General features: G+C 40.5%; 2 protein-coding genes across 3 annotated transcripts in view; both read left to right on the forward strand.

The window, feature by feature from the left end:
- The first annotated feature begins 177 nt into the window (after positions 1 to 177).
- Positions 178 to 20542, forward strand: LOC120549640 (transmembrane protein 87A-like). The gene is made up of 20 exons (XM_039786685.1): positions 178 to 360; positions 1218 to 1275; positions 2132 to 2229; positions 3963 to 4079; positions 4318 to 4365; positions 6330 to 6371; positions 8030 to 8159; positions 8288 to 8349; positions 10314 to 10497; positions 10596 to 10695; positions 11692 to 11785; positions 12832 to 12903; positions 13039 to 13147; positions 14078 to 14136; positions 14301 to 14404; positions 15023 to 15099; positions 16469 to 16533; positions 16639 to 16691; positions 18634 to 18664; positions 18825 to 20542. Exons 1-20 carry the CDS (start codon positions 250 to 252, stop codon positions 18864 to 18866), a joined length of 1656 nt encoding a protein of 551 aa, XP_039642619.1. The 5' UTR covers positions 178 to 249; the 3' UTR covers positions 18867 to 20542.
- A 2307-nt stretch (positions 20543 to 22849) lies between these two features.
- The window catches only part of vps39 (VPS39 subunit of HOPS complex), a 37274-nt gene continuing 33113 nt past the window's right edge, over positions 22850 to 27010 (forward strand). For both annotated transcript variants that reach the window (XM_039786686.1, XM_039786687.1), the window contains exons 1-4: positions 22850 to 23470; positions 23679 to 23744; positions 23873 to 23937; positions 24724 to 24766. In XM_039786686.1, the coding sequence (XP_039642620.1) occupies positions 23398 to 23470; positions 23679 to 23744; positions 23873 to 23937; positions 24724 to 24766 (247 nt within the window). In that variant the 5' untranslated portion in view covers positions 22850 to 23397. The remainder of the gene's footprint in view (positions 23471 to 23678; positions 23745 to 23872; positions 23938 to 24723; positions 24767 to 27010) is intronic.

Here is a 27010-nt window from a genome sequence, read left to right on the forward strand (position 1 = left end):
AACCAACCGCGGCCGCGTCGAGGGCTCTGGCAACGGTCAATGCGGTGAAACCTAACCAATCCAATCAGAGCAGGCAACGAGTATTAGCCAATCGGATGGAGAGTAGGGCGGGTAATGCCTTCCATGGGAAAACTGCCTTTTTTGAATGTTTTGCTGCCATCTTGTGGGGACACTGTGAACTACAGCCAGAAGCCCCCCGGAACTGGACGCGGATACAAGTCTGACCTGTAACGTTAGTTAGATGCACAAATGAAGATGCCAGATGCACAGTCGCATCGGTTATGTTTCCTGCTTTTTGTATGCGTTTTCCGTCTTGCGACAGCGGCAGAGGTTTCCGTATGGAACGTGGAAATAAACTCGGTTAGTGTCACACCTTCAACATTTGCATGTTAACAGTTATTGCATAGCCTGTCTATCGTGCTAAATCTTCATAGCAATTGTTAGCCGGGGTAGCTAACTAGCCCCTAGCAGCCCTTCATTCGGCTGTATATATCCACCTTTTATATAACGCTAGCTACTCTAGTGCAGTGCTCGTTCAAAACATGCCTGTTTGGGAACGGGCCGAGTGTTTGCCATGTATATTTCTTTCTTCTATTGTGTAGTTTCTCGAGAACCCGCTCATCTCATCAACTTCACACTCGCACTGCGCTGCCTTGGGTGCTGAGCAATACACCTGCCGTGACATTTGTATTTCAATTTGAATAAAGAACATTAATATTACAAAACAAGAATGGGACAACGTTATCATCCTATAATATAAAAAAAAAAAGATAACTGACGTCACATACCCAAGTTGCTGCTACTCACGGGTGAAATACACTCAAGAACTCAAAAAACATCACGAGCACACACTTTGCCATTAGGCGAGATAGGCAACTGCCTGGGACTGTAGCTGATGTTGCACTGCACTTGAAAAAAGAAAGATGTTTTTGGTTAATTGCATGGTCTTTTAGCCAGAAACTTGAGGAAAAATACAGTAATGTTAGCACATTTAATTGTGTCCAGTGTCCACCCATTGTAGTGTGCACATAGCTCATGAAAAAGCTGTTTCTTAATGTGTCAATGGCTAATTACTATCCTCTTGATTTATCTCACAAAAATATTGTTATATTCACTTGGCATCACCCTTTGCTCCTCCTGAACATGTGTCCAGATCTTTGTTGTGTGGCTGGAGTTGTCCGATAATTAGAACTGATTTTTCTTTGTTGTGTTTTCAGACACAGGATGCTGTGTTTCGAAAGACGCTGTACGCCAATACCACCATCTTCATGAAGTGTGAGTAGTTTGACCTTAGTATAAACATTACATATACAAAGTACAATGATTATTGTCTGGTAGGTACAACATTTATGATGATTTGGCTTCAGATCTTAGTTTTGACCCAGTTACAATATACCTCAAGCTGGTTTTAGTTTAAAAAAAAAAAAAATGAAGAAGAAAAAAGCAACTCTACTATGATATTAACTCATGAGTGTTGGCTTTAACATTTAAATTTAATTTGCGTAGAGCTCTCCAGAGAACCATATATGCATCCTGGTTTTTGCTGCCACTGTTGGTCCACATGGTGACTTGTTTCAGTTTTCAGTTTAAGGAATCCAAACATTTTAAAGGTAAAATTCACCCTAAATGTGTATTGTTATAGTGGTTATTTCAGTCTTGCTGATAAGGTACTGTACCAGGCATAGCCCAGATTATGATATTTTCAACATTTGATAGTAAACGAAACGTCGTTTTTTTGTTGTCAGTCCCTGAGCATCAAAAACTATTTCTTCTCTCCAGAGACGTCCGTTTGCATCAGCATTCACCAGTCATAAAGTGAGAAATCCAGAATCCTGCAAAGGAGGGACGGATACTGATTTCTACTTCCACTGCAGCAGAAAACAGACCAGAATGCAATGCTGTAATGATGTAGGGAAAATAGCGAAAGTCACCTTTTTAAAATAGAGCTAGACGAGGGAGGTTGGGGGAAAGTATGGACACAAAAAAACCAGTAGATTACGACACACCGTAACTCCTGTAATGTGATGATGTGGAACAGCTGGTGGGACATACAGTAAAAGGCCTTATAACAGTCTTATAATCCAGGGCTTCAGTCTTTGAATAACTGAAGGGGTCTTTTATCTCTCTGCAGTCCAGGGTGACCCGGCGTCATGTGATAGAAACCTGGCCTTCAACATCAGCTGGTACCTACGCTCCTCTGTTTGCTACAATGAGGTCTTTAACACACCAGTGAGTATTGACTTTTATCTGTTGATGTCTGAGTCTAAACTGTTGGTTTTGTCACGGATCTCACACACGGGTACGTGTCGTGTGCAAGACAAGTTTATCTTCTACTCCAGGAAGAATAGCTGTGGCTAATGGAGAGCCCAGCAGTAACCTCTCTGGGCAGAAACCTCAGGTTTCACACTGTTGTCAACACTCCGCTTCCAACCGTTTTGACACAATCGGCTCAAGCTGATACTCTGTCGACTCGTCCTGGATTTTTTTATGGTCATCTGCTGCGGGCACGCTACTTGTAGCTACATGCTAACGTTAGAGGAAAACCTGTAATCTTGGTTTCAGATGTTGTTAATTAAATTGGGGAGACATTTTCCGAGAGCACACATGCGGAAGTCCCAGAAACTTTGACCAATCACTAGGCTGTTTTTATTTTTTTTTCTTCGGGAGGGGAGCTTAAAGAGACAGGCGCTCCCAACAGAGCATCTCAGACAGATGCAGCAGCCATGGGCAGTATGAGAAAAATAAAGTGTTTTTTTTAACATAAAAGCATGTACACATCAAAATACAAGTATGAACCTGAGAAGGAGCATAATAGGTTCAAGCACTTTTCACTCTCAGAAAGTTCACTTCCAGGACTTTTAACCAGTTCAGTGGTTTTTGCTTATCATTCAGCATCAACAGGCTGTCACTCTCAACGTACACGTACTCAAAGTGTTTTTCATGGCCGTGGGCTCCTCTTCTTCTATTTTTTTGTGCAAGCGCTGGCTCTTTTGTCCAGAAGCGTTTTAAAGTCGGCTGCTGCTGCTTTTGGCTTCGATGTACTTCACCTTGTTGCTGTAGGTCTTGAATCAAGGGGTCAAAAAGCAAGGTTGTAGCGAGGTCACGTGTAGCCTGGCCAGGACTTTATTCATTCAGATGTGTCTTGAAAGTTCAGTGTCTTCTTCTGTCAGGCTCAAAACATGTTACTAAAACGGGTAGAAGAATCTCCTTGCCTGGGTCGATTTTTAGCCCTTTTTTATCCAGGCACCCCTAAAAAATAATTGCTAATGTTTTTAAACTATTGTGAGCTTAGAGGTTCTGCTCTAGGAATATCACAGCATTGTAAAACTAAACCCGGAATCCAGATGTCTAGATCATTCAGAAAAACATTCTGAGCCATTTTTAGAAAATGGTGCTTGTCAGCCTCTTGTCAAATTCTAATAAATCTCTTAGAAAGTTATTGATACTGCATTTTGGAAATGTCTGCTTTTCCATAGATAAATATCCGATCTCATTTGTAATACCATCTCCTTTTTGTAGTAATGGCCCTGTGGCTCAGCATTAAGGTATATTTTCTCAGAATTGTTGGAGTTTTTCTAGTTACATAATTCAGTGTTTCCTCTACCATGATGCTCCAAAATGATGTTCAAATGCACAGCAAGCACAGTAGAATAAAGTAAAAAAATAAATAAAAAATAAGCTGTTTAAAGGGTGCCAGGCACCCCTAAAGCTCTGATTCTAGTAGCGCCCATGCTCCTTGCTTTTGTTGTAAGTAGCAGTGTAAGACTTTATCGCCATCTGTAGTTTAATGCCACTTTTGTCATTCAACCGTTGTTGGATCGTTAATGTAGTATTCTGCTTCATCAGTCTACAGGTGACACTGCTCTCCATTATTTTTGGTATGTTGGAACATCTGTACAGTTTAAGAAAATGAACTGACTGCACAGTGTATTTGATTTCCCCCGTCCCTGTCCTTTTCGTAGGACAACAAAGCGATGAACATGTTTGGTATGGACCACATGTTGAAGGACGGCTGGAGTGGCTTCTACAGTCAGGGCTACATGTACTTCGACAACTGCTCCTCCCTCTTCTTACCCAAGGTTTGTGACCCAGACTACAGTGTCGTCTTACAAAGGATAGCACATAAACACAAGGGCTGCCCAATGAACCATCGCCATGTTTATACAGTCAGTTTAACCTCAGTGTAGATTAGTGCCGCACTTATCTAATGGCAGGTAACATCATACCAATGTTCTGCTTTTCTTTCCTTTTCATCCTTCAAACATTTCAATTGTTTTGCTACATACATATATTTCTTTACTTTGTGCTCTCACCTAGGTATATTACACAGACTTCAACCCATATCAGCCCCTCACGAGCCCAAAGGTGAGTCACCGATCAAGCTGCTGTGCAGTGCTTATAAAAGGGATTGAACATATTGAGCATAATATCTAAAATGTCATCTGTGTGGGGTTTCAATGGTAATGTGTTTTTATTTTAATTTTTTTTTATATATATATATATATATATATATATATATATATATATATATATATATATATATATATATATATATATATATATATTTTGAATTACCCGCTCAGGCAAGTGGGTCAGAAATGTACTTGCCCGAAGTCCTTGCCCCAGTACAAATTGTTTCATTTATTAGATTATCAAATAACAACAAAGACCAAAGTTAATTGTCATGTTGAATCCTAATTCAGGTAAATGAGCACACAAAGACATTTAGGAGCACAGAAAAAAATATTTTAAAGGTCCCATGACATGGTGCTCTTTGGATGCTTTTATATAGGCCTCAGTGGTCTCCTAATACTGTATCTGAAGTCTCTTTTATATAGGCCTTAGTGGTCCCCTAATACTGTATCTGAAGTCTCTTTTATATAGGCCTTAGTGGTCCCCTAATACTGTATCTGAAGTCTCTTTTATATAGACCTTAGTGGTCCCCTAATACTGTATCTGAAGTCTCTTTTATATAGACCTTAGTGGTCCCCTAATACTGTATCTGAAGTCTCTTTTATATAGACCTTAGTGGTCTCCTAATACTGTATCTGAAGTCTCTTTTATATAGACCTTAGTGGTCCCCTAATACTGTATCTGAAGTCTCTTTTATATAGACCTTAGTGGTCCCCTAGTACTGTATCTGAAGTCTCTTTTATATAGGCCTTAGTGGTCCCCTAATACTGTATCTGAAGTCTCTTTTATATAGGCCTTAGTGGTCCCCTAATACTGTATCTGAAGTCTCTTTTATATAGACCTTAGTGGTCCCCTAATACTGTATCTGAAGTCTCTTTTATATAGACCTTAGTGGTCCCTTAATACTGTATCTGAAGTCTCTTTTATATAGACCTTAGTGGTCCCCTAATACTGTATCTGAAGTCTCTTTTATATAGGCCTTAGTGGTCCCTTGGTACTGTATCTGAAGTCTCTTTTTATATAGACCTTAGTGGTCCCCTAATACTGTATCTGAAGTCTCTTTTATATAGACCTTAGTGGTCCCCTAATACTGTATCTGAAGTCTCTTTTATATAGACCTTAGTGGTCCCCTAGTACTGTATCTGAAGTCTCTTTTTATATAGACCTTAGTGGTCCCCTAATACTGTATCTGAAGTCTCTTTTATATAGACCTTAGTGGTCCCCTAGTACTGTATCTGAAGTCTCTTTTTATATAGACCTTAGTGGTCCCCTAATACTGTATCTGAAGTCTCTTTTATATAGACCTTAGTGGTCCCCTAATACTGTATCTGAAGTCTCTTTCCTGAAATTCAGCCTTGGTGCAGAATTACAGCCACTAGAGCCAGTCCCACAATGTGCTTTCCTTAGGATGTGCCATTTCTGTGTCTGGGCAAGGTGGAAGGTGGGGGTGTGGCCTTGACCAACTGCCACTTTGCTCGTTTGAAAGCCATGATGTCTCTCTCTTTTTTTTTTTTTTTTTTTTTTTTTTTTTTTTTTTTTTTTTTTCTCTCTCTCTCTCTCTCTCTCTCATGGGTTGGCCAAATTCTCTGGGCGGGCAAAGCAGAGAAAGGGGAGGTAACCTTGCTCCTTATGACCTCATAAGGAGAAGATTCCAGATCGGCCCATCTGAGCTTTTATTTTCTCAAAGGCAGAGCAGGATACCCAGGGCTCGGTTTACACCTATCACCATTTCTAGCCACTGGGGACCATAGGCAGGCTGGGGGAACGCATAGTAATGTTAAAAAACCTCATAAAGTGAAAATTTCATGCCATGGGACCTTTTAATAATAGTTTATTAACAACTAATAGTCTACATTTTTATATGGCCCAGGTGTGTGTATGAAGCACTGCTCACTATGCTCTTGTGTTCTGTTTAGAGTGACCCTTCGAATCAGAGCCTTATTTGGCCCGACAAGCCGGTAAGACATGTTGTTCTTACTTTTACTGTAAATGTCTTTTAAATCTATGTTTTTATCAGAGGTTATGTTACGGCTGCAGCTGTGGCTGTTCCTATGATATGGCGACGGTAGCCGTACTGTGACTACTCTTTACTGCTCCTACTAACGTTAGCTGAGAAAGCATCGTAAAGCCAGGATTTGATCCCGATACTTCTATCAGATATGACAGAGATGTGTTGTAATTGGAAATGGATCGATATCATTTTTTTGCTTCCCGATACCGATTCCAATACCTGAACTTGTGTTTGGCCGATAGCGAGTACCGATCTGATACCAGTGTATCATATATTTTGTTATGTTTTCACAGCTGTACACTACTGTCCCTCCTTTGTTGTACGGCCTGGCTCAGGTTACACTTTTTGACAAACATGAACAAACACAAACAATGAACGCCAGAGAACTTTCTTTGGTAACACTCTACTTGAAGGTATCTACATAAGAATGACACATGAACCCGAACCCTAACCATAACTTGACATGACAAAAACCGAATGACACTTACTTAAAGAAGTGTTCGGACTTGTTTCTAACGTTTATGACACGTTCATGACAGTGTCATGTCACTCTTATGTAGATACCTTCAAGTAAAGTGTCAATGACAGTCAGTCATAACGAAAAAAGTACATAAATACACTACTTTTAAAGTAGATTTTCTTCAGGGCTGAATTAGGTGGGATCGGATCGGTGCATAAACTCCAGTACTTTCTGATACCGATACCAGCATTTCAGGCAGTTTCGGAAGCTTTTCCGAGACTGGTATCGGAACATCTTTAAGGCTGTTTTATGGTTGTACGTAGAATCGACAGCGTACCCCCGCAGACCCCTCTGCGTCTACGCCGGACGCTACGCCGTAGCCTGACGTGCACCTCTCGAAAAATGTAACTACACGTCGCTCGGCCGTGGCTTGGTAGCGTTGCATTTCCTCTTACTCATTTCCTGGTTCTCCTTCTCCATAAACAACATGAAATCAAGGAGAGGGTTAACTTCTCCTGCTCCAGATTTCCCACCGTGGTCAGAAAGAACAGGGGAGACACTTTGGTTCTCTCACTATGACTCTAGACTCGGTACTCGCTCCGAAGCTAATCACCTTCACTCTCTCACTTTCTCCCTCGCTCTACCACACACTCCACATACACACACACACACACACCGGCTCAACGCACACACCAACGCATAAGTATAAACATCAGACCACTTACGTAGGCTACAGAGAAAGCTCTGCGTGGAGCCTCCGCAGGACTGTAAAACAGGCTTGAGTTGTAATGCCACCCATGTCACCTCACCTGCTCATACCCAACCCCTGCATAGTTACACCCATTCAGAATTGAATACGTCTCAGCTGGTGGTGCTAGCCCTGTATCAGTAACCCAAATTGAATGCACAAAAGTATTGTGAGGGAATGCAAAAGTAGCTCAGAAAACAAAATTCTACTGTGACATTTCAGGGGCGCCGTGCTGCGATGGCAAACCTTTCATTTCTTTTAGATATTAAGCTTATTGTTAATATTGTTGGTCTTAACATTTCTTGATTTATGGTTTTAGTAAGCGTACATAAACTATAAATCATGAAAATAGCATAACCGTTATGATTCTTTGCTCACAATAAGCATCTTTTTGCAGGACATCAGCGCCGTGGCCAAAGCTTGGGAGGACAGTCCATATCTGTTCATAGTGAAGGTGCAGCCTTTGTTCCGCGGAGTTGAGGATGAAGACATCGGGGCAGAGCAGCAGCTCAACTTTGCTTTCACAAGTGAGAGACACGGTTTCACTTCAAAAGCTTTAGAATCGGTCATATTTACTCAGTGAATTAATAAGAAAAGACAAAAAGGAATGAATAAAAATCTGATAATTGAGGATTCTTTTTTTTTCTTTCCCCAGTGAAAGTTGAGATGAAGGGACAACATGACTACTCTTCTCCAGCAGACTGGCCCCTGATGATGGTATGTACTATAAATGCATAAAGGCAGGGTTTATTTGGATTAAAAAAATGTCTGGTCAATTGTGTGGTCAAGACGGACTACATCAGCAACAGAAATTGTATCAATAAGTGACAGTGCAGTCTGGGGTAAACAGACCTTTTGGCCATAATAGTGTTCCAAATGAAACATACAGAATATTTAACAAAAAAATCTCAACACAAGATCCAACTTACTTATTGTTTCTGAAGCCTTTAACCCTTGTGTTGTCCTTCCAGCTCAAAATTATTTTTTTGTCACTTATTTTGCCGCTTTTTTAAAACATTTTTGTCTCTTCGACGTTTTTTTCTCAACATTTTTGTAGCATTTTTCAATGTTTTCTGTGCTTTTTTTCCCACTAACAACAATTTACTACCACTATTATAATTAATAGTAATTTCAGACTATCAAAGTTAAGTCAGAGTAATGCTATCAAATTTAAATAAAACACTCAACATTCAATACAAGTAGTGAACTGATCCCTAAATCAGCAGCTTTCGATACAGTGGACCACAAAATACTGTTACATAGATTGGAAAAAGAGTTTGGTGTGGTTGGGCCTGTTTTAAAATGGTTTTCATCTTACTTGAGTGATAGAAATTTTTCTGTATATGTAAATGATATGCTGTCTGAAACCACTCCATTCTTAAATGGTGTTCCTCAGGGCTCTGTCCTAGGTCCACTTTTATTTTTACTGTACATTACCCCTCTTGGAAAAATTTTGAACAACTTTAACAATGTGTCATACCATTTTTATGCGGATGACATACAGTTGTATTGCTCGTTCAATGACTCTGAGTTACACAAACTAACGGATTTATTGGACTGTATTTCCTGTGTAAAATCGTGGCTTGCGAGTAACTGCCTCCAATTAAACACGAAAAAGACTGAAACCCTGATTATAGCCCCAGACAACAAAATTCCATCCATCATCCAACATCTTGGTTCTCTGAGCTCTACATTCGAGACTTCTGGTCAGAAATTGTTTTTATCATCTAAGAAATATTGCAAAATTGAGGACAATTTTAACAGACTCTGACCTTGAGATGGTTATTCATGCTTTTATCTCTTCACGTTTAGATTATTGTAACTCTCTTTTTATGTTTCTTAACAAATCTGCTGTAAATCGTCTTCAAATGGTTCAAAATGCTGTGGCAAGGCTTTTAACAGGATCTGGCAGAAGGACACGCATTAATCCCATTCTGTCCTCCCTACATTGGTTACCTATTAAATTTCTTATTGAATTTAAAATATTGGTTTTAACCTTTTAGAGCATTAAATGGTCAGGTCCCAGGATACATTGCTGACTTGTTACGTTCATACTCCCCAGGCCGTGCCCTTCGATCAGCAGGGCAAAGACTCTTAATAGTGCCAAAGACTCGCTATAAAACACGGGGAGACCTGTCCTTCGAGGCTGTAGCCCCCAGACTCTGGAACGCCTTGCCCTTGCTCCTCCGTGTGGCTGACTCTGTTGATTCTTTTAAAAGGCAACTCAAGACACTGTTATTTAAACAAGCTTTTAGTTGACTGGGTTTAATTTATCTTTGACCTTTTAAATGTTTTATTTTCATCCAATGTATTTTAATGTGGTTGTACCTTGTGAAGCACTTTGTGATTTTTATCTGTGAAAAGCGCTCTATAAATAAACTTTACTTACTTACTTACTAAATTTGACTCGTGAAGAGCGTTTCATGGAACCTTCTGTGTTACTATTTTGTCATCCTGGGTGTCTATACTGTAATTAAATGATGTTGGTCTGTTCTTTACACACAATGTCTATTTGCATGTCTGTCTTTCCGTATAGATTGTAAAGCCCCTTGAGCCACATATGATGTGTGATATTGACTTGACTGTGGAGTGCATTTGGTTGACAGCTTCAGAAACAAGTTAAAAGATATTTGTTTTGTCAACGCTGACGCGTTTCTCTCCCTCTCTCCTGTCCGTCGCAGTTCTTCATGGTCATGTGCATAGTGTATGTGTTGTTCGGGGCTCTCTGGCTCTTCTGGTTCGCCTGCTATTGGAGGGATCTGCTGCGGATCCAGTTCTGGATCGGAGCTGTCATCATCCTCGGCATGCTGGAAAAAGCTGTGTTTTACTCTGAATACCAGAGCATCCGTTACAAAGGAGACTACGGTCGGTTGATTTTATAGATCTGCTTTCTATTTTTTTCTCTTTTCGCTTTACTTATAGTCTGATATAAACATTGTTTTTTGTTGTTTCTCTCTTCACAGTTCAAGGTGCTGTGATCTTCGCTGAGCTGCTCTCTGCCCTTAAAAGATCTCTAGCCCGAATCCTGGTCCTCATTGTCAGCCTTGGCTATGGCATTGTCAAGTAAGTTTACTAAGTAACTGACCTTTTTCTTAAAGATTATATTTTTGGGGAGTAAATGACCTTTTTGTCATGTCTTAGGAGGATTGGGCATCGAGAACCGGTTTGAACTTGGAATAGTTTTAAAAATTACGATTCCAATGGATTTGTTTCTTTTTTGGAATCCGATCATCGGTTCCAAATTTTAAGCCCAGTTTAGACCAAAGATTCCCGACGAAACGACTAGAAACTTGCAACTTCTTACAACGCACCAGTCTGCAGCGTTCTGAAACCTGCCAGTTTACACCAATGCGACAAGACGAGGAGGTGTATCATCTCCATGACAACGCCTCTTTGTACTTCTGCTCTTACTTCTGACTTTTAGGCTTTTTTTGTAGCTGGATATATCATTTATTTCAACTAAATATGAATCTGGATAACGTTAGTGATGGTGAGATGCTTGCTACAGCTGCATTTCTAGTGATAAATCAGCGAAAACACGTTTTATTTCTCTGCTTTTCTGCTTTGGATTATGGATCATTTTATTTCTAGAGTTTATAGCTGACTTTACCAGCTGACTTCTCTATTGGCTGTTGAAACAGGATACGGCCCTTACGTATTTTGTGAAAGCCCCAATAGTCAACACTACAATATCGTTGCGTTATCGATATCGAGGTATTTGGTCAAACATATTGTGATATTTGATTTTCTCCATATCGCCCAGCCCTTAACTCACCATAGAATCAAAATTTAATTTTCCCTATTATCTGTGACCCGTTTGAACTCGAGAATCAATAAGAACCAGAATCGAAAGGAAGAATTGGGTTTGGAATCAGAATTGTTCAAATCAAAACAATGCCCAACTCTATGTCGCAGTACTGATCTGTTTTTTGATAGTTTTTTTTTTTTTAAATGAGGAGTCATTGTCCAAATTAAAAACCAGTGGACGACTTGTTGCTAATACTCTCATTTCAACCATTTCTTAGTATAATTGAAGAGTTTTGCCCTCCACTTGTTTAGGCCAAGGTTGGGTACCACAGTGCACCGGCTGGTAGCCGTTGGGCTTCTCTACCTGCTCTTCTCCTCCGTGGAAGGTGTGCTAAGAGTGACTGGCGTAAGTAGAACCTCCAGCAAATAAACAGCTATCATTCTCAAGATTTGCTTTAGCCTACCTGGAGCAACAGATGGACACTGTACGTTGCATTTATCTGTGACTGCTTCACAATAAAAGCCACCCTGTGTTTTGCCAGTTGAATGCTTTTATTGTGAAGAGCGGCAGTACGAAATGTTTGTATGGAATTAACAGTAACCAAGTGAAGTTGGATTTACACGCATTGTTTCCTGTGAATCCCTCGTGTGTTATAATTATATTTAGTAACAACAGCGAGGTTTTATTTGATGAAAAATCTCAAGGATAACCATTATAAGACACACAGCTGCAACGCGTTAGCTTCAGATGGCAGCAAGAGGCAACTTTTTTGATCCTGTTGGGTGGCTGCACAAGACACACCAATCTATATCAACCGAACCACAAATGTACAAAATAGATGAGAGAAGAAAAAGGTTTAACGTAGAGTGCAGCTTTCTCTGGAGGCTCCCTCTCGCTGCTGTTGAGGAGGATGATTTCTGTTTCACTTGATGAATCATTTTCTTTGGCGGCAGATGAATTTCATCCAGGAAAATGTAATGCGCAGCCCACTGCAATTCAACTATTGCAGATGAGGCATAAGCTGTTGCAGCCTCCACAGGCTGATTAAAGCTGATAGTGGTGGTGTATTTTTTTTTTTTACATAAAAATCTTGCCTGGCGCAGCTTTCAAGGCACTCTGTATAAATAAAGTTGATTTGAGCGGAGAGAGAAGGATACGCAGGCATTCAGTCTCTGGGAGGCAGACCAGTGATGATAATGTGGAATGACGTATTTGATCCAGAGTGAAATTCAACAGCAGCCAAAGACACTGCAGCAAGTTCATGGAAAGGCAACTTTATACAAACAAACACAAGATAAAGAAGACAGTAAGAAGAATGGAGCCAGGTTGTGTAGTTTGGTGAGCGAATGTGTTTTGGGTGGCAGCTCTTCACCAGATCTTAACTCAAGCAAAAAAAAAAAAGCACTGTGGCGTTTTGTGAAATCTGACTCTTGTTTGTCTTTTTCTTCCAGGGTTTCTATGGGACAGTCGCCCTGGTGGCTAATCTCAGCCTCTCCCTTATTGACTCCTGCGTCATGTGGTGGATATCCTTTTACTCAACCAGCCAAAACGACTACTTGCAGCTAATCTAAGGATTTGCATTTGCAGTTGTGGATGCACGATTTTGATTGTGGTTACTTGAATGCATATAGAGTATGTTCTCCTTAATCTGCATCTACATTTTCATCAGCCTGTCTCAAACCACGCGTCTCCTAAAGCTCCGCAGAAATGTGGTGAAACTCTCCTTGTATCAGCACTTCACCAACACTCTCATCTTCTCTGTTGTCGGTGAGTGGCAACTGCTCTAAGATGGATTGCCTCTTAATAGAGCCGTGTCTCAGTTCACAAACAGCGGCTTCATTGTGGTCAGAATGTAGTAGTGTAGGTGACATTTACGCTACTACATTTTGGTTTAAAAACGTTCATGCCTCGTGTCCACACTACTCCGGCTTTCAGAGCCCCTAAAACGGAGACATTTAGAAACACAGACGCCGCCGTTTTTGGTTTGAAAACTCCGGGGGTTGCTTTGTAATCTGGCCGGGCTCCAACGGAGACTTTTGGAAATGACGACGCACGTTTGTCAGTTTTATAGGTTAGGTCGGCTTACATAGCTTTCAGTAACGGTTCCCGAGGTCGTGGCCGGTCCAAGCGAATAAGTCCCTTGTCTTACTTTTCACCGTTGTTGTTCTTTCTCCAAAGTATTACATTTTTTTTTATTTTTTTATTTTTAACCTATACATCCATGATTTAGAACCGCAGAGTAACGTCAGACAATCTGCTTCCTGTTTACACCCACATGCCCAGTGTGTGTGAATGGTCGTGTGATATGCGTTGTCATACGTGTTAATAAGGAAGGAGATTAGTTCTGATACTGGAGCTAATACTCCTGTGGGGACTGAGATCTAAGAAAATGCCATTTAAAAATAAAAACGTAGTTGTGTCGATTTTTCCGTGTAGATTTTACACATCAAAGTTTGTTTACAGGTGACGGGAAGTACTACTGCTTATGTAAAAAAGAAAAAGTGCATAAAGTAGTAAACTATAACACACTTACTTGCTCCTCATGTATTAAAGTATGTATTTGTATTTGCCAACCCTTTGGCAGGCATAACCTTTTGGTTGCCTTCCACTGGTAGAGCTTTGTTTGCGCTGTCTTTATCATTTATCATATTGTTTATAGACATCATAATGAGCCCGATGTTTACTTTGTGTCTACAGCGTCCATCATATTCATCATCTGGACCACCAAGGTCTTCAAGCTGGTCGACTGCCAGACGGTCAGTTTGTTTTCCCTTATTGATTGATTATTGTATTGTGTTGTGTTCCGATTCCTGTTCCCTTCGTTGAGTGTTCTTTTCTTGTTTATACGGCGATGAAAAGTGAACTTTGCCTTCCAATCTGATAACACCATCACTCTTGTCTATTTTTATCCTTTCCACAGGGTTGGAGGGACTTGTGGGTAGACGATGCCTTCTGGCGGCTGCTGTTCTCCACCATTCTGCTGGTTATCATGGTGCTGCTGCGGCCCTCTGCTAACAACCAGAGGTCAGAGTCAGTCTGGAGCCGGAGCTCATCCTGCAGCCCCAAACCATTTCTCTATATTTGAAGATGCCAGGAGTTGTATTTAGGGATGCACGATATTGGATTTTGGGTGATATTTGATATGCCGATATTTTTACCCCGGGGGAAAAAAAAAAATTATTTTACTTGTTGGAGAATGAATTGTACGCCAGTTCCACATTTTATTTGAGTAATGCTGTAACAACGAAGCTCCATATGTTTTCTGAGCTGCAAAGTTGAAGTAACTAACAGTGTTAGTTTCAGCCTTCTTTTATAATTTGTAGCAAGCGGATAACTTAATGAAAGACCAGTTTAACCAAAAAAAAAAAGTTTGAATCCTAAATCAATGACTAAGGAACATAGAACAAAATATCCTGTTGAGGTTTCATGACTAATCAGGGTTTTCTCTGGGTTGGTGAGGAAGATTTCTCCTCCTCTGCATATTTACTGTATTGCAGCAGCTGGACAAGGAGGTCACTCTAGTATCGATTTTTGACTATTTCATGACGAGGGGAGAACATTTCTCTTTGTTTGATTTCATTAAAAGTAAAAGTGTCATTTTACAATTTGTATTACATTTTTTTTGGTTGTGTTTTCTCTCAGGTTCTCTCACTCTCCTCTGATTGATGAAGATGATGAAGAGGAAGAGGCCAAGGAGCCCATGCTGAATGAAGCTTTTGGTAAGACTTAGTATTCTCCTGCTTTCCTTTTTGCGAGACGAGCCCAGAGTTATGTAATCAAGGACCCGCTGCATGTTTAAAATCCTAAGAGGTGGGGTGGGCTGTTGCATTAACACAGTTCAGATGCCTTGACTACCAGAGAAATATTGTTTAAATTCACTTTTAGACACATTCTGTGAATATCGAAATCCTGTGTTTTTGCAGCCAGCTGTGTAGGGCTGGGTACTGAACTTTGATACTGTATGGCACAGACCGAATTGCCTCCAAAGTATCGAATATCGAAAAATCTCTTGTCATTTAATAATACATTTCAATACCTAAGGAGTAAAACTCATCCGCGTCAGTGAGCCGATAAGCATGCAGCATGCTTCTACCAAGATTTAATAATGCTGGTGATTGGCTGTCTAACGTTACAAATCATAGAGACTGTGGGCCCTATTTTATTGATCTAAGTGCACAGCGTGAAGCGCCTGGCACAGGTGCGTTTAGGGCGTGTACGAATCCACTCTTGGTAGTTCAACAGCAGAAAAAAAAGGGTCCGTGCGCCAGGCGCATGGTTCAGAAGGGTTGTACTTAGTGTCTTCATTAAATCATCGGTGTGTTTTGGGCGAAACATGCAATAAACCAATCAGTAAACCTATCAGTATCATCTCCCATTCCCTTTAAAAGCCAGGCGCGTTTGGACCTTGGCACATTGCTATTACGATGGCGGATTTGCTAAGCAGGAAGGAGAGATTTTCAGGAGAAGGAGGAGGTGCGCGGTCACGGAAGACTTGTATCATGTGGACGTGCCGACAGTGTTGTTGTCATTACTTACATTTCCTCATGGGGGAGACAGAAATTACGCACTACAGCTTTAAAAGCCAAAAGCCTGGTTTTGTTTCAGGTGAACTTTCTGGATGCTTTTTGATCTAAAACTCATTGCTTAAATAATTGAGTGTGGATCCCAGGGCCACAGGGCTGCACGTCAACACACTAAATGTGGAAACGCTTAACGTCACAATCTTTTCTGATGGCGTCTTAATTGCTCCATATTTGACCATTTAGCTTTTGTTCCGTTCCGATTGACCGCCGTGATCGTGCCAGCAAATGTTTTTCCAGTAGATCTCTGTCGCAACTGCAAAGCTTCTCAGATCCAGATGATCTTGTCTACTGAGGTTCTGTGTTGTATAACCCGGTGCCACTGAGGCCAGGATCTAAATCTGTTCTAAGCAGATATGGGGAGAACAGATTCATTTAGAAATCTTCATCTTATCTAATCATGTAATAGCATGAATGGAAATTGTATTAACCTGGTTATATTGTAATCATATTATTGGACAATGGACTTCTATGTGATTTCAGCTTTTTTTCCTTTTTTTTTTATTAGAGGGAATGAAGATGAGAGGCTCAAAGCCTGACTCTAATGGCTCCCAGAAACTGTTGAGCAAAGAGGTGGGTTTACTATCTTTTGTCAACAGCTCTCTTCTTTTATACATTGATTGTTTTGTTTTTTTCTTTACATACAACTTAATCATTTTTGTATTTCTAAACTTCCAGGATGAAGACATAAAATGGGTTGAGGAGAACATTCCTACAACTGTTGCTGATGTGTAAGTAAAGTAAATGACCTTTTTTAGACATTTAGTCTTGGGTTGCATTCACACCTGAGCAGCTTGATCCGTTTTAACCGAACCCCGGAGCGTTTGGTGGGATAGTCCGGTTCGTTTGAGGTGGTGCGAAAGCTCATTCCAACTCTAGTTGTCGATTCACTTGCAAGCGCACTATAGATTTTGGTTCACTTAAGGTGAGAATGCAATCCAACCCAAATACAGGAAGTGAATCAAAAACCGTGTATTTACCAGCCTGCAGTTTCAACCTTGCATACAATTTACAGCCTTGTATATTCAAGGTACCCTGGAAATCCAGAGTTCTCGCGAGAGCACAATTTGAATTTGCTCAGCGAGTCACTCTGGCATTAAGTAATGATGCTCATTAACTATGCCCTTGTAGCCGAGCTGCACCAATCACATCGGTGTATCTGATATAGGTGGACCAGAGGCGAGCTAAACAGATGACCACAGTTTAATCTACCAGTTAGCTCTGCTGGTAGCTAAGCGAATGGGGCTCTGGATACGTCACCCCGTGTATTGTTGTGATTGGTCGTGGTGTTATCCAATTGCGTGCAGTGAGATTTGAGATATGCTTGGTGCCGCCCCTCGACTTGGGCCATTTTCATTCACTCAATGCCAGATCCTTCATCTTTCGGATTTGGGTCTGCATTTCCAGGCTATATTCAAGGCATGATACCTTTTTAAATCCATAACCTATTATTGACGGTACGTTGCTCGTCACACATCATCATCTCTCTCCTTCCCTCGCTGTCTGACAGCTGCTCACATTGTTCGCCTTCTTCTAGACTATTACAAAACATAAATGCAAAACCAGAAAACCCAAGATGTTTATTTCTGAGACCAGAAGTGTCTGCGAGTTTCACTCGGATATGTCCAATAGACCAGCGACCGTTTCGACCGCGTGACATTTGTTTATAATGTTTGGGGATCTTGACAAAGTGCAGTGTGAAACCGTACCATATGAAAAAAAAAATGCAACAATGTTGCAACTTCATCCCCGAATCGCACCGAGTCTACCGAACTAAAGGTGTGAAAGCACCCTTAGGGACAGTCTTTGTAAGTTCAAGACCGCCTTGAAAATATCCTTAAATGGTTTAACATTACAGTGTTGGATAGGAATAGGTGAGACTAAAGTATCGGTTGAAAAGGGTACTCCTGAATGAACACCTTTTTTTTATTTATTTTTTTTATTGCATGTTCACATACAACGAAATGTTCCTGTCTCTCATAACCGAAAACTGTTCCCATTCACTCTGTTCAAACACACACTCACATACTCACACATTCACATAGAATAGCTATATGTCCTAGAGTGGGTAAACCCAGTGTATTCTTCTATCCTGCTTCCGTTACAAATCTGCGGGGACCAATCACAAACTGGCTTATCCACCTGGCGCGCTATTGGCGGGTTTAACACGATGACGATAGAGAAGTGACCAAGCAGCTTTTTGTTTACATTCAACAAGCCGGCCACCGAAGCACAGCAGCCCGTCGATGCCGCCGTCGCTGCTACGTCACCCGGATCGTTACTCTGATTGGTTGAAGGACTATCCAATTGCGTACAGAGTCATTTGAACTATGCCCGTTGATCATGCCTCTTAAAATCCAGAGCAGACTCCCCAGACTAATGTTCAATCTTAAAAGACTGAGCTTGGTCTGGTGATAGCCAGACTATATATGTCCTTCTTAATATGTCATATTGTTTCGGCTTATGTAAATGTATTAATGTAGCTTACGGTACCCAATCAAGGACCGCTCACACTAGAAGGATACAGTATACTGCTAATACCCAAATAGCAACACTTTGGAAGCACAAACAAGCTATACTGTAGACAGTCTGTTAAAATGCTGTTTGACCCAGGCCTGGGGCGTAGGAATGCATTCACTCCCTCCTCCTTTTGTTTTTTCCCTCTCTATACAGAGCTCTCCCTGTAATGCTGGATGAGGAAGAGGTAAAGGGTCCTTTTATTCCCCCCCTCCCTTGCTAGTCCCATGATTTCCAATCACATTTTTGTCTATTTAAAATGCTCCTGGTAATGACCTTTTTTCAATGTGATATCATTCCACAATGACATTACTGTACATGCATTCATCTGTGTTCTCTTTTCACAGGAAATCCTGAAAACCAAGATGGAGCGATCCAAAATGGAGTAGACGTGAAATGCGAGAGGATAATGTGAGAATGAAAAGAAAGCAATTTCACTGAGGCAGCAATGAATGCGTTCTGAGTGATCTGATTTACCAAAAAAAAAAATGCGGGCAAAGCCAACTGTTCTCTCCAGACACTTGGCATTTTTTATTTTATTTCACAGGTATAGTGCAACTATAATAAGCTCAAAGAAGCATGGAAGAAGGGAGAGGGGTGAAACTGAAGCAAATACACAGCAGAGCACTTTGATAACGATTGTTTGAAAGATGTTTCTTCAATGTCACAAGCCTGACCAAAGTCCAGCAGACACTGGGCATTTTACACAACACCCCTGTGGAAAATAGAATATTTATCAAAATCATGTCTTGTGGTTTTACACTAATACGATATTTAAAATTTGAGAGAGGTTCCCCCACCCCGCTTCAAATTGCCTGGAAGTGACCCCAAGCGTCTGATTGGTCAAATGTTTGTAGGATGGTGAGGACTGATTTCAAATCTGTTCAAGTACAAATCATGAAGACGATTTGGCGTTTGTCTCAGCCAGGAAATGGGATGATTGTACGAATGGAGGGGAAAACACCTGCTGAAAACGCCAAGTCATTGTGCTTTATAAGATTCGATGGAAGCCAACACAGCATCGGACACTTAAACTCAAGGTTCTTCGGAGATGTGCCTGCGCCATAAACTAAATGTTAAAAAAAACAATTGCTGTTTTCAGCAGGTGTTTATTGCGTGCATTACATATTTAATAAGTCACTTGATGACATATATTTCCTATTTAAATGAGCAAGCAGCTGTATGGTATGATCAGTGTTGTGCTCGTTACTGAAAAATAGTAATAACGTTACAGTTACTAGTTACCTCATCACAAAATTACCTAAATTACTTTACTTATTACTTACACCCAAAAAGGTATTGTGTTACTGTGTAAAGTTACTTTTCAATGTCTACTTTGAAATGCTGCCATTGGTAATGTGCCTATAGCTTTCATTTCAGTACTGTTATCTCCGCAAGGATCATGCGTTCGTGCGTCTGTCTGTCTGTCTGTCTGTCTGTCTGTCTGTGCTAATCTCACAAACACTAAAAATATTAGGCTTTTGGGTCCAGTAGTATGCAAGATCAGCTGCAGACACTGACAGATATGAACACGCAGGACCAAATGCATGATCCCCTCGCTTACACCTGGCGAATGGCGAGATAATCCCGAAGTAACGAGCCTTTAGGTAACGGTAATTCAGTTACTTAATTTAAAGAGTGCGTTAGACTAGTTACTGACATAAGTAACTGAGTCCCAACACTGGTTATGATTAATCATTTAGCCAGATAACTTAAAAAAAAATGTTTTAATGTTTTTACCTAATCGGTGAAGATTTCCTGAGCTCATTTCTTCTCACTTCTTCTTTCTGCACCAACAAATGATATACTCTATATGTCTTATTGTTAACACGTGAATAACACTTTGTTGTCTGGCTAACTGATTAATCCTAACTATAGAAATAAATAATTTATTGTTACTCTATGTAAACACGGCTGCATCAGCGAATTATGATACTTGAAGCATATCACAGTTGTCAGGGTAAGACTAAGTGCTACATTTGTGTATTGGGGATTCTTGTGTTAACAAGAACACACCGTTTTCGGGGCTGGGAGAATGTGATGACCCTCTTGGTCATGAAACACTTTCAAAGCCAAGTATGTACTATCATAAACACAGTGTCATATTGTATACGCCCGAGGGTGACACCAGATCGCAGAGTTGCCAACTTTACACAACCAAAAATATAACTCCAACATTTCACTGACAAATGAGAGACGGCAGAGAGTAGAGGAAATATATGACCCTTAAACAAGAAATTCCAGATCCCTTTTTGAAGCTAAAGTAGTCATGAGTCTAAAATTAAGGATGTTGATGATTTTCATCTCTCTTTTTAGCTTCTCCCATAACTGCAGTGATCTAGGTCCACTTCACTTTTTTTTAGCTACTGAATCACAGAATCCATTGATAAGCCTCACAGATGTGGTGTGGGCCTAAATTCAAATATACATGTGATTTACTGTACGTATGTAATCCTTTCTCACTCCCCCTCTACTGACTGGGCCAGAGTTGTGTTAAAGGTCCCATGACATGCTGCTTTTTGGATGCTTTTATATAGGCCTTAGTGGTCCCCTAATACTGTATCTGAAGTCTCTTTTATATAGGCCTTAGTGGTCCCCTAATACTGTATTTGAAGTGTCTTTCCCGAAATTCAGCCTTGGTGCAGAATTACAGCCACTAGAGCCAGTCCCACAATGAGCTTTCCTTAGGATGTGCCATTTCTTTGTCTGTAGCTTTAAATGCTATTGACGAGGAGAGGGGGCCACTTTGCTTGTTTGCAAGCCATGATGTCTCTCTCTTTCTCATGGGCGGGCCAAATTCTCTGGGCGGGCAAATCAGAGAAAGGGGAGGTAACCTTTCCCCTTATGATGTCATAAAGGGAAGATTCCAGATTGACCCATCTGAGCTTTCATTTTCTCAAAGGCAGAGCAGGATACCCAGGGCTCGGTTTACACCTATCACCATTTCTAGCCACTGGGGGACCATAGGCAGGCTGGGGGAATGCATATTAATGTTAAAAAAATCTCATAAAGTGACATTTTCATGCCATGGGACCTTTAAGGTCCAAACCCAAATTCAGTAGCACAGGGTAGTTTAAAAAAAAGACTGTACATGCTAAATGAATAATTTTTATTTAACTGCATTTACAGATTCCTTTGAGCTTATCCCATAACACTGCAAATAATCTTGCCCTATGTGGCATACTTACATCCCCGTCCTTGTGCAATCTACTGCAGTATGTGTGGATATTCTAAATTTCTTTATTTATGTTTCTTTTATATTTGTCCAAGTCTGGTTGAGGATGTTTTATTTTAGAGAGATACTAAAAGCCCAATTTCTGGATGTGAGTTTGCATTGTAATGTGAAGCTGATATTGTATGGCTTTTTGCGTATGTCCTGCAAATAAAATTTATATTGACAGGTGGTTACAATGTCAGTTTTTGTGTGCATTTTGGAAAAATGTTTTAATGTGTACATGTTTTAACTAACTTATCTTGTCTTTTTCACAGAAGGAACCATGGTTTGATGTTTAAAATGCACTTTTAGTGCTTATACATTATGCTATGCATTCCAAAAAGGAATATCAGTTTTGCAGAGGGATTCTAATGTTGCCTAATAGTAATTTAAAAGAAGTGAATAAGGGTATCCTTTCAGATATCTAATTTTGAAATGATTCCTGTAACTTTTTTGAGAAGGCAGGCTTACATTTTTGAAATCTCTGTTTCAAATCAATGCCATAGAATGTACAGCAGCTCTTATCCTTAACTGTTTCCTCAAAAAAAAACTTTTCATCTTTTCAAGCTTTGAATGAAGTAAACACCATTTAGCAACTCAAATGTTTGTTTTATATTGATCATAATATTACGTTATTGTGCATAAAAGTACAAATATCAGATGATCACAAATTAAACAAATAACACCTTTTTATTTTTACCTAATTAGACATGAAAAAAATAATACAGCAAAAATCCATACATTCAACAGCAAAATGTATGAGGGACATGAAAACCTAAACACATATACAACTCAAATATTTTTATTACAGAGTATTTTACCAATAATGTAAGACGTCTTTTTTTGTGCGTGACTATCTTGCAAAACCGAGTCAATACAAAGAGATATTGTAGTTTAATAAAGAAAATACGGACGTTAGATCTGAAGCCCTCCAGGCCTTTTGTATGTGATATTAGACATACAGTATAAGTTAAATAGCTTTGTCTGTAGAATGGGAGCCTGTATTACAATTCAGAAACAAGACCATGAGCAATAGTAGTCGCTGCCATATATATATATACATAATAAAGGCTAGATGTGTGTCTTTATTATGTATATCTATGGTCACTGCACCTTTAATGCTTTCCTCGTGAGTGCAGTGACTTCTGTCACGTGCCTGTCAAACCCCATTCCCTCGCGCAGCCGTCGTCAACACAACTGAGGAAGTAACGAGAAGCTAACCTTGCAATTGAAAGCCGAATTGCTAGCGCCAATACAGTGTTTGGGAATTGTATTAAGTTAACCAAAGTTGACTTTGTCGTCAAAGTAACGGACTGCCTTTGTTCGGGTTTCACCTGGCATGGAGTGAAAGGGAAACAATGTTTGGGAGCCGTTGCTTGCTAACTTCCAAGCTAGCAGGCTAACGATCAGCTGTTGTTTTGGTCGGGGAGCTAGCTATCTGGCTAGCTGGCTAACAAGCCATACTGCATAGCTGCATAGCGTTACAGAAGTCTGCGATACCAGGTTTGCCACATCAGATTTCCTCATTTCCTGTCGGAACACTTGAACTGCTAGGACGGTTAATGGCGACAAATAAAGGCGTCCCACCCTGACAGACTTATCAGCGGTTAGTCAGTCAGCTGTTGTACGGGCAGGCGTCAACTCCCGTGTGGGATCGATCCATCCATCAGAGGGGTCTGTAATTGAATCAGCAACATTGCTTCAAGATGCATGACGCGTATGAACCGGTGCCTATTTTGGAGAAGCTTCCTCTTCAGATTGACTGTCTCGCGGCCTGGGGTAAGTTGTTGACACTTTATTCATCCCTACTCTTTTATTCTTTGACATTGCAGTGGTCCCTCTGGGTGTTTATCACTTGAAGAGATGAATTGTGTCACCATTGATGTGTCTGTAAGATGTGTCTGTTTGATATCATAATATGTCTGGAATAGACTGACAGTATCCTTTGAACTGTCAGACCCTGACTCTTGAGTTGTTCTTCCCACAGAGGACTGGCTGCTTGTGGGAACAAAGCCAGGGCATCTTCTTCTCTACCGAATAAAGAAGGATGCAGGTAGGAAGTGCCCGAGGAGATGTGTGATGCAACTGATTCCTTGGGTATTTGCAGACCTTCTCAACTTCATGTTTCCTGCTTCAAATACAAGTTTGAGTCATTTCTTTTTATGTCTCTTTTCCCATTAGGCACCAACCGTTTCGAGGTGACACTGGAAAAATCCAATAAGAACTTCTCAAAGAAGATTCAGCAGGTAGATAAGACTGCATGATGAAATTTAGACTATTTGCTGCAAAATGCCCCCAAAAAATCTGTCGGGGAATAAGCATTTGAAGTCTGGTGAGTGAGTCACAACTCCAACACTTCCAGAGTCCTAGGACTACATACTGTATTGCCCTGTTATTATGAAGAACATGACCATCTGACAGTAAACATAAGCTTCCCTTCACCCGAAATTCAGTTCTTAGCTCCCTCTCTTGGACTGAATCTGGGAATCCCACACACCATAGTCTGTATCAACGACGTTCCACTTCCGGGATTGCTCCGTTGCCGCCTGAAATTCCGCCGGATGTCACTCTTTTCGGCCGGATGTCCGTTACCTTCCGATATCTTTGTGTTGGAATTTTCAACTTGAGGCTATTTTGCAGCGGCACCGTGGCTCTGTACGCCTCTTAGCGCCGCCCAAGACGATTGTGATTGGTTTAAAGAAATGCCAGTAAACCAGAGCACGTTTTTCCTCCCATCAAGGAATGCTGTGTGGACTAGCCAGACCCTCCTCCGCAGCGCTGCGGAGGAAGGTCTGGCAGTACGAGACCTCACACATCCCAATCAACCTTCAAATGAACACAGTGTAGTAAAGACTTCTCATGCTTATATATAGTGGCAAGAACCCCAGGAAAAGCTGGTGAAACGGCTGAGCTCGAGTGTGTTCTCAGTCCAGGTGTGATGTACTGTTGATGTCCACATGCATACCTAGTTGATTTTGGATTCATTTGGTTCAAACCCTCCTTTTAATTTGGATTTCTTACTATTTTTACAGCTGTACGTTGTCTCACAGTACAAAATTCTTGTCAGTCTTCTAGGTAAGTATCTCTCCCTAATGTGTATAGTCTTTACCTGTTTATTCTTAAACCTTTTCTCTTTTTGTGTCAAAGCATCAGTTGTGGAATGTAACTAAGTGCATTTAGTCAAGTGGTGTACTTATACTTAAGTTCAAATTTGAGGTACTTTAATTGAGTCTTTTCCTTTAAAGGTCCCATGACATGGTGCTCTTTGGATGCTTTTATATAGACCTTAGTGGTCCCCTAATACTGTATCTGAAGTCTCTTTTATATAGGCCTTAGTGGTCCCCTAATACTGTATCTGAAGTCTCTTTTATATAGACCTTAGTGGTCCCCTAATACTGTATCTGAAGTCTCTTTTTATATAGACCTTAGTGGTCCCCTAATACTGTATCTGAAGTCTCTTTTATATAGACCTTAGTGGTCCCCTAATACTGTATCTGAAGTCTCTTTCCCGAAATTCAGCTTTGGTGTAGAACTACAGCCACTAGAGCCAGTCCTACAATGAGCTTTCCTTAGTATGTGCCATTTCTGTGTCTGAAGCTATTGAGGAGGAGAGTGTGAGTGGCAAGGTGGAGGGTGGGGGTGTGGCCTTGACCAACTGCCACTTTTCTCATTTGAAAGCCATGATGTCTCTCTCTCAACCTTGCTTGTTATGACCTCATAACAAGCAGATTCCAAAACGGCTCATCTGAGCTTTCATTTTCTCAAAGGCAGAGCAGGATACCCAGGGCTCGGTTTACACCTATCACCATTTCTAGACACTGGGGGACCATCAGTGTTGTATAAAGTACTAGAAAGCAATACTTGAGTAAAAGTGCAAGTATCGTACTAGAAAAAGACTTTGGTAGAAGTGAAAGTTACTTTTTAGAATATTACTTAAGTAAAAGTCTTAAAGTATCTGATATATACTGTTCTTAAGTATCAAAAGTAATTTTCTGATATTTAATGTACTTAAGTATTAAAAGTAAAAGTTTTTTTTTTTTAAAGCAAGCGGTTAGAACTTTTATTGTGGCTTTCTTATAGTAAAGCATAAAGCATATTCAGGGACTTTTCAGACACAATTCTCTTAAGTTCAAAGAACAAACAGCATATGTTTAGAGCTGTCATCAATGTACAGAAACATTTCTTGAAACACGGGTGTAAGAAGTTATCTTCACCACTACCCTGTTCACCGAGTTCACCACTATTGTCGGGGTGGTAGCAGGGCTCAACATAAAAAAAAATCCCCAATGGCCCCAGGGGCCAGTAGATCAGAGTTTTACTGGCCCCTCCTACATTTTTACTGGCCCTGAAAGAAATATCATAGGTGTGATTGGAAAAGGACAAAAAAGCAGGAAAAAAGCTAGCCACTGCCACTGGATGTTGTGCCATTAGCAGCAAAGCTAGACCAGGGGTCATCAACTACATTCAAATAAAGAAAATAAAATTATACCTAATACGCATCATCTTGTCATCTTGATATTTTCACTTTCTTACTAAATTAATGCTATATTTTTTACATTAGTAAGCAAACCCCTAAAAACATGGAAAATCCATAGCCTAATGATAACTAGATAGGCTACTTAACTAAAAAATGATCTCAGATTAGTCCTGTATGCCTAATTTGAAATAAGACGATTCTGTTGCTAAATAATACAACTTGCAACATCGTCAACAATGAAGAACGCGTCATTCACGTGCATATTAAGTAGCCACGTGTATTTGTTTTGGTCTTAAAATAGCCTACATCCATAGGTTTACCGCTCCAGCGAGAGGATGGCTCGTTTAGAAATCAGCTACGTTTACAATAGTTTGTCCAAAGTTCGAGATTGGTTGCAAATTAAGACAAACAGTTAGACTACAAACTGACATCTTTCATTTTAGCTCGTTTGTAAAGTCGCTATTTGCAGAGTAGAGCTGTGTTTGCACAGCGCGGTGGACGAGAGTGGACAGCGCAGACAGATCAGACTGAGATATGGTTTCTACGTGTTTCTGCCTGTAGAACAGGTAGGTGGGTTATTGATAAGTATTGACTCTTTAATCATGGAGGTTTTATTGTAGGCTACCTACTTACAGTAACGAGTGTAGCGTTAGTTCATCTGCGCCATCGGCGGTAAATAATCCTCGGTAACGTTTCCAGTCAGTAGGCTACATGTGCTGCGTGAAGTAAGGCACACACCAGTGACTGTGGCTGCAACCAGCCCGACATACGTTTTTACTGGCCCCGGGCGGGCCATCGGGCCATTGCTTATGTCGAGCCTGGTGGTCTACGATAACGGGAGG

The sequence above is a fragment of the Perca fluviatilis genome, chromosome 20 (genome assembly GCF_010015445.1).
Source record: "Perca fluviatilis chromosome 20, GENO_Pfluv_1.0, whole genome shotgun sequence".
Taxonomy (NCBI): domain Eukaryota; kingdom Metazoa; phylum Chordata; class Actinopteri; order Perciformes; family Percidae; genus Perca; species Perca fluviatilis.